This window comes from Erythrolamprus reginae, chromosome 2, assembly GCF_031021105.1.
Source record: "Erythrolamprus reginae isolate rEryReg1 chromosome 2, rEryReg1.hap1, whole genome shotgun sequence".
Classification (NCBI taxonomy): domain Eukaryota; kingdom Metazoa; phylum Chordata; class Lepidosauria; order Squamata; family Dipsadidae; genus Erythrolamprus; species Erythrolamprus reginae.
The window spans coordinates 204,684,559-204,693,149 of record NC_091951.1 but is presented as its reverse complement, the minus strand read 5'-3'; the positions used below and the strand labels follow the sequence as shown (position 1 = coordinate 204,693,149).

At 36.3% G+C, this 8,591-nt stretch overlaps 1 protein-coding gene across 4 annotated transcripts in view; it reads left to right on the top strand.

Annotated features, from left to right (window-relative positions):
* The first annotated feature begins 4,524 nt into the window (after window positions 1-4,524).
* MECP2 (methyl-CpG binding protein 2) overlaps window positions 4,525-8,591 on the top strand; it is an 84,589-nt gene continuing 80,522 nt past the window's right edge. Inside the window, exon 1 of one of the 4 annotated variants that reach the window (XM_070741400.1) lies at window positions 4,525-4,657. In XM_070741400.1, the coding sequence (XP_070597501.1) occupies window positions 4,641-4,657 (17 nt within the window). In that variant the 5' untranslated portion in view covers window positions 4,525-4,640. Of the gene's footprint in view, window positions 4,658-6,024; window positions 6,169-6,248; window positions 6,316-6,501; window positions 6,678-8,591 lie in introns of those variants that run through there. The other 3 variants (XM_070741397.1, XM_070741398.1, XM_070741401.1) reach the window with 3 other exon arrangements.

The following is an 8,591-nucleotide window of genomic DNA, read 5'->3' as shown; positions in this document are numbered from 1 at the left end:
ATGGTGGATCATATTCAATTTGAGATTATGGATGAACTCGGTTAATGAAACTGATTTGCGACAACTGATGGACGATGGGACCAGGTAAGACAATATATGGTTAGTAGAATTTGAGACCAAGCCACAAGGAATAAATTGGAATCACTTTAGAATATGTAAATAGATATATTGCTCTTGAGTTAAAATGGTATATATAAGAAATGCCCCCCTTTTGGAGGAGGGGTGTGAAACTTGTCTGGTGATGGGCACCAATCACTGAGCACTTGTTGTATATTGTGTGTGTGTGTGTGTGTTTTAGATTCTATATTTTAAAATCAATAATATATATATACATATATATACATATTCAAATCTCATCACCGGCTCAAGATTGACTCAGCCTTCCATCCTTCTGAGGTGGGTAAAATGAGGACCCGGATTGTGGGGCAATATGCTGGCTCTGTTAAAAAGTGCTATTGCTAACATGTTGTAAGCCACCCTGGGTCTAAGGAGAACGGCGGCATAAATCAGCTCTTTTTTTAAAGGCACCAATAACATTATAGTAGATTCTCTTCTATGGCTCAAATAATATAATAATCACAATTTCAAAGTCCATATAATGATCATTTCCTAGTGATTGTAGCTCTGCAGAACCACTATACACAGAACTACAATACAGTATATTCATTCAGAGCTAAATCATAGCGGATTTTACTCCCAAATTTAAATAATAATATGATTGGAATCTTAAAGTATTGCATTTCATCCTAAAAGTTGAATCTAAAAAAAAATCTATTATTTATAAAAACTCCTGGTTGCATATTAGGAGTCTGTATTAGGAGCCTTTAGAAAATAAATAACTCAATTGAGTCTTAAAAATTAATTTCTGATAGGAGTATTTAAATCACATTCATTTTAAATTAACTTTTTCAACACTGAATATTGTTCATGCATATAAATATTTTTCTCCAGAATTTTCTTAAATTCTCAATTTTTTTGAATTATGGATATGTTGGAATTCTGAGGCTTTTTCTGAAAACTAAATATGCAATATATTTGGCATCTTGCATGTGTTATAATAATTTAATAAAATTATATTTATAAAAAGGATACAAAATATCATCTCTGATGATACTGTGAAAAGGTTGTGTATTACAGTCAAATAATAAAATTAGGCAATTGTGTATTATATGATTATATCTACTAGAATTCATAATAAAATATTAAAAGATCACAAATAAGACCAATATAGAACAATCAATCAAAATTATAGAATTATGACATATGTGAAACACCTAATATCTTTCAGGCAAAAACTATCTCTGGGTGAATATTAGCTGAATTGTTACTGCTTTCTTTTACTTTTCCCAATCTTTTTACAGCTGTAGTTTTTTACATTTTTAATTTATTCTTTTTACAACATACTATATTTAATTTTTCATAAACTGCTCTTGTACACAAATTATACACATGTTTGACCAAAAGAAACAAGTAGTTAATTGATCATCACTGTTTTAATACTATGTTTTTCTTTGGTTTGAAATATTTTATAATTCTTGTGGTTTTTAAAGTGTTCATTTCATAAATCTTGTAAACATTCTTAGGTTTTCATTATTCATACATTAATATTGTATTTAATTGGTGGATGTTTATAACTTAAAAAGTAGTAAAATATTATGTTTACTTGTAAATAACAATGTAAAAAAAAGCAATTGCAGTTCCTTGGATTAATAAAACCTCTATATTTTGACTATGTTAGGCATATATATTGTCTTCCAGTTTAGATTGTATTCTGTCTTCTTCAAATTGGAAGCAGCTTTGTATTATTTTAGATATGGAATGTCCCCTATGGGCTTTTGAGAATGGTAAGCAAAGCACTCATTACCCTTCAAGTGCAGGGAAGTTCTATAATAAGCATTCTATAATAAGCATTCTGACAAATCTAGATATTACTTTTTAATGAAAATAATATTTAAGGATATTTTTTTACAAACGAATGTGTATATTTAAATCCCTTTTATCTCCATGTATCTTTTTAGAGATGAATATAATCTAAGAAGAGATAACTTTTGCTAATGCAAGAGGAAATTTAGACCATTTTACAACAAATTTACAGAGTTTAACCCAGGTTATTTTTTAGATTAATTATGACAGTGTTAAGGCTTGGCAATGTATGCTGGTACTGTGGAACGTATTATCTCCTAGTTGTTGCTACTAAGATTTAAAACACACATTAAATTGTGTGACTTTATAAATGTTCACAATTTAATGAAATTGTACGATTCCCCTGAAATATTTCAAGATATTGGATGAAAAAACTCAAATCCTAAGAAAACTGATTATTCAAAATGTAAAGAATTTGTAGGGTTCCTTTTTTACCCTATATCAGAGATTACCTCTTGTACCCATATGCAGCACTAATGAGAGAAATAATTATTGCATTACAAATATGTCAAAAACAAATTGTCCTTGTCCCAATACTCCTAGCTTTTCTAAATATATTTACACAAAAAAAGAAAACCAATTTTTAAATTATATGCATATTTAATAATAATTTATTATTATTATATGCTTATTAATTTAAGAGAGAGCTAGAAATTTAAACAGGCACAACAGAAAGTCTTGTGGCACATTAAACATTAATATATATAATTATCACCAATAGGGAGATATTCACAAAACCATTTTTCAATTTGGTTTGTATGTGAATGTACTTAGGAGAAAGACCCTCTGAACTCTATTAAAATTTGCATAATGTCATACAATTGAATACTGGATTATGAAATACCTTTGGATTAAAATGGCATGTTCATACAAAGCACTTAAGCAAATTAAAATCAACATTTGAGATATATGAAAGACACATTACTCATGCGATTGTATCAATGTATTAGAGCAGAGGTCTTCAAACTTGACAACTTTAAGACTTGCAGACTTCAACTCCCAGAACCCTCCAGGCAGCATCCTTTGGCAGTTGAAGTCTACAAGTCTTAAAAGTTGCCAAATTTGGGGACCCCTGTATTAGAGATTACGGACAGTGAATCACATGGGTTTATGTTAAAAAATAGTTTGGTAATATAACTCCAGGTTTGGAAAAAAATTATAGGATTTCTAAATATATGAAGCTGTACCAATATATGAAATTAGGATGGTTGTGCCTTCCTAGGTTTTTTTTGCTATGTTTGTGTGAGATGTTGTGTGATGCATCCAGCATGTCTATTGACCACATATATTGCTGGAAAGGTCTTTCCTATTGAAGTATTTTCATATGCGTGTTAGTTATAAAAACCTTATAGGAAAACCTCGGATGGTGTTGGACACAAGAGAACTAGCAAACAAAGGAAAATATTATTGGCAAAAACCTTGGATGGTGTTGGACACAAGAGAACCAGCAAACAAAGAAAAATATTATGGGCAAATGAACAACATGGGAAAAAATAAAATAAACAATATTGGGTTTTTTTCTGGAAATTAGTGGTGGAAAGTCTATTGTAAACTCTAATAAATAAAGGTAATACTCAATTCATGACTATTTATTTAATGTCCATTTACTATAATGACAGTATTGAAAAAAGTGACATGACTCATCCTTACACTTTTGGTCGTTGCAGTGTCTCCATGGTCATATCAAAATTCAGATACTGTATTTGGCAATTGATATATATTACAACAGTTGCAGCATCTTGTGTGTGTGTTGTTCTGTGATTACTATTTGTGACCTTCCCAGGGGCTCCTCACAAAGTTAACAGGGGAAGCTGGATTCAGTTATTGACCATGTGATTTGCTTAATGACTGGAAAAAAGTCATAAAATCAAGCACACTTTAACAGTTGTATTACTTAGTTAAATGCCAGTCCCAATAGTGAGACGAGTAGTATATAAATTCTGTTCAAGAATTTTGCATAAAATATATAGAATTATCCTACATGATCTTTTCTCTGTTTTAAATCTTTGCCCACATGATCGAATAAAGGATCCCAGTTTCTTTCTAATTGGGTTTGCTATGTAGTGCATGCATTGCTTAGCAAGAAGCTATAGAATAAATTGATAAAGTACATTTTTGTATCCTTTTGCATTAGCATCACTAGGGAACAGATACAATTATAACTAATGCACATGACATGTCAAGGATGTGGGAGTTATAACTTCCTGCTGTTTTCTGCACCTTTTTTTGGTCATTATTTCCTGCCTATATTTCTTACCAAAGTGAAGCTCAGATAACTTTTATAAGGTATCTACTGGGCCAGATCATCCCATTATATTGGAAGAATGTAGGAATCAGCACAGCTAGCAGCTCCTACAATTTGGAGGAAGATCAGAAACCATGCTTTTGGGATTTATATGAGCAGAGTGTGATAATTAATCAATTTTGTTGTTATGAAAAGAATTTTTTATTATATCTTAATTATAGCATACATGCCTGTTTAAAATAAATTCACCATGATTAGAAGTGTTTAACACTAACATGAACTCAACCTGAGTGCAATATGCATGGCTAGAAAAGCTCCAGTGGAGCTTAATTGCAAATAAACTTGAATCAACTTCTGACCTGATGCAGCTGTATAGGACTATGTTCTACAAGTAAACTCAGTGCCCAATTGTACCAGTTATAAAGCTTGTGCCAGTCGAGCTGCTGAGCAACAGGATAACTTGAGTCATGCAATGGTATATGTTGTATGGTAAGTTTGATATAGTGTTCTCTCAACCCAGCCCTTTTGGTTTGAAAACTGTATTTTTAACCACCAACCAATTGTGGTTTAAATAAACTACTATTCTTTAGCATGTGAGATTCCAAATGTCATATTTGTAGTTTAATATTTTCATAAACCTTGCTAATGGGTTTGTAAGCAATGGTATATGGTTAGTGTGTAGTATGAACGCAGGCTTTAAAAAAAAAGCTATGCTTAAGAAAGCCAGCATTAGTATTTTCTGTTCACTACTTGTCATCACATGCTAAATGGTTGAAACATATTAGCTATAAAATCAAAAACTGATACAAATGTATATGTTCACTAGAAGAATAAACTTGATCATTTTATGAGTACCTTAAATATTTTTAATGTTACAGAATGTGGCAAGGACAATTACAACAATTTTTGTTTTTAAAGATAACTTATTTTTAACCTCCGAAATGTTGGTATACAGAGATTGTCCTCTTTTTTTGTCTCACCCACAACTGCCGTATAGGTGTTTTTTTTTAACAATAAAACCTATAGCACCCAAACAGGAGAAGGCCCAACTGAAAGCAGATTTTACTCGCTGTGGTTGGATTCAGCATGTAAGAATTGACTCTTCAGCTGTTTCTTTTATCAGACTGGCAAGCTGGAATAATAGGGCAGACAGATAATATTTGAAGCAGAGTTACGTCCTACCCATTACTATTTAATACAGGCGTTTTAATATAACCTTCATGTGACAATGTGATGATATTGTGAGGTTACATAGTGGAATTGACACTGTTGTTTTTTAAGGTATTAGGTAGCCCACATTGATGTACCGGTAAATATCCTACAATGGAATAAAAAGCCACTTTTGTACAAAAACCAAGAAAGCTGCTTCATCCCTTCCTGTAAAGTCGTCCGGAGTCATTCTGACTAGAAGGCTTTAGTTATTTTGTAGCCGAGACCAATTAGGTAGTCATTTGAGTATCATGACCTTGGATACACTGCACTGATGGGACTGCCTTCTCGGTATAAAGAATTTCCTTTTTACGCTAAAAAACCAAGAACTTAAGAGCTCACAGCGGAGAAACTACTGAAGAAGCAGTTTTTTAAAAAAAACGTTAGACCCGTTAAATTTCAAAATCCTTGAGCCCGCGATTCCGTGCCACCTTTTTGTCCAGTGACTGATAACCCAACGGGCCTATCGATAGACAAACTACCTCCACAGTCCAATCAGAAAAGGACTGAAAATTTGTCCCCTGCCCACTTCGTATCCTTGTAACTGACAGCACTTCCCGCCAATTCTAACGGCCGCTAAGAGCAGGGCAGCCTCGCCCGTGTAGAGAAACACCGACCAATCGTTTTGCGATAGAGACCTGAATGATGGGCCCCAGCGTCCAATTGCGGCGGGGTGGGTGGAGCCTGGCTGTCCGGGTTTCCTCTCCGGCTCGGTTTTCCCCCCTCCCCCCCCGCGGGTTCTTCGCTGCGAAGAAAATGGCGGCGGCGCCGAGCGGAGATGAAGAGAGACTGTGAGTGACCCGAGGAAAGGGGGTGGGGAAGACCTGGGCCGGACCATGAAATCCCTTGCGTGGGGGCCCTAGACGGGACCATTTGAAGCAGTTCCGAGGGCGGAGAGGATGCGCGACCGTGATGCGGCCGTTGGTTTCTTTCCGCTCGTGGGTTCCCCTCCCCTTTTCTCCTGCGCGCCCAGGGCCCCTGAGTGCGTCACAGCAATCCCCTCTGCCCAGCAATGGGAGGGGCTGCTCGCCCTGCCTAAGAGGGGAGGAGGAGTGGGTGAGGAAGACATGGGCGTGCCCCCTGAAGAGAGGTGGGGGTGGGCTTAAGGTCAGAGGTGACTTGCTGTTCCTTGATGCTCTCCCGCGGATGTCAACTCCCCCGCTTTACTCTTCGTGGTGCTGACCCATCTTCTCCAGCCTCTAGGCCCCAAGCTATGTTTGTGGTCCATGCACCTTTACCTTCCTGATCCCACCAGCTGATCCCACCAACTTCCTTTTCTCCTGGATATGGGGAACGTTTGGTAATAATATATTTTTTTAGGGGGGGGGAGAGATTCTTCTCCTTCCAGGCAACCCCATGATACTGAACGCACACAAAAGGCAAGAAACTGGACAAAGTTAGTCTGGGATTCTCCGTGGGCTGCACTGCAGGGAGGATTGGGTTCCACTGTGCTCCCCTGGGAGTGGAAAGTGCTGTCTTCGCCCTCCTTTTTTCCAGGTTATGCAGCAGGAAAAATTGGGCCTCATTCCTAGCTATCATGGCATCTTATAGATACAAGGATGCAGGCAAATGAGCCAAGGTGGATGTTTGTGCATGGACAGCAACCTTTTGCCTGCTCATTTGATACAGAGTCAAAATGGGAGGGAAGTTAGCTGGCGTAAATAGCAAAAGATGTGAGGCAAAGAAGCAGGGATGGAAACTCCTTTGTTTTGGGTCTTTGGGCGCAAGGAGAAATTCAACTATTCAACTAGATAGGTAAACAAATGGGATTGGCAACCTTCTCTTTTCACAGTTGCTGCTCGTCTGATCCTGATAGATAAATAAGAGAGTAGGGAACAGCAGCTTCTATCTTTTCTTAAGGTTGACAGATAGTCCTCAACTTGCAACGACAATTGTTCTGAAAATTTATTTATTCGATTTTTATGCCACCCTTCTCCTTAGACTCGGCGGCTTACAACATGTTACCAATAGCACCTTTTAACAGAGCCAGCATATTGCCCCCACAATCCGGGTCCTCATGTAAAATTGTTATGTGAGACTATTATTATTATTTATTGGATTTATATGCCGCCCCTCTCCGCAGACTCGGGGCGGCTAACAACAGTAATATGTTTGTTAAGTTAATTTTGCCCCCTTTGATGACCTTTCTTGCCACAGTTGTTAAGTGAATCACTATGGTAGTTAAGTTAGTAACATGGTTGTAAAGTGAATCTGACTTCTCCATTGACTTTGCTTGTCAGAAGGTCACAAAAGGTGATCTCATGACCGTGGGACATTGGAACCATCATAAATGTGAGCCAGTTAACAAGCTTCTGAATTTTGGCCATGTGACCATGGACATACTGCAACAGTTGGAAGTGTGAAAAATGGTCATGTCACTTTTTTCAGTTCCATTCAAACAGTCACTAAATAAATGGTTGTAAGTCAAGGACTACCTATATTGAATTATCAGAGACACAGACTTTCCATCCTAATAAAAAGAATGGTAAGAAGGGGAAGATGGTAGTGCACTCACTTTCTTTTCAGTCACTACTTGGAAAGAATAAATAAATATGTAATAGTTAGAAATAAAAATCACTATTCTGATTAATATCTAGTGCACATTATAGAACCTGTTTTTACTCTTCTACTGCTCTTTGGTTATTTCAATGGAGGATTAGGTGAAGGGTGATTGCTCAGAATCCATCAATGAACAAAAACCTAGTACTGCTCTTAGAGTCAACGCCAATCTTCCCCCCCCTTCTTTTTCTGTCTGGAGAGTAACAGTAGAATGATCTGTAGGATGATACTTAATTACATGCCTTTGCTCTCATCCATTTGTACCAATTTTTCTGCAGTGCTCCATTGATGCTCACTTTCCACTTTCATTTGAGCTTTGTTGTTTATAATCTTCTAATGCACTTTCTTCAATCTGGTATTTTCAAAACAACATTAGGGATCAGTAACCTTGTTATGTAGTGGTTATCATCATGAAATTTTGTGCATTGCTTAAACTGCCAAGTGTATTTGTTTTAAGTTTTAATAAAAATTCCCCAAATCATAAGAATATCTTATTTTGGCAAATTCTGTTATTTATATAATTTGAAGGTGCCTGAGTGCCACCTAGTGATATTGTAGATGTCATGCCTATGAGCCCTATGTTGATGATCTTTGGACTAAATTACCATTATTTCAGCATAGGAGATGCTAGCAAAATATGAGAATTGTAATTGGA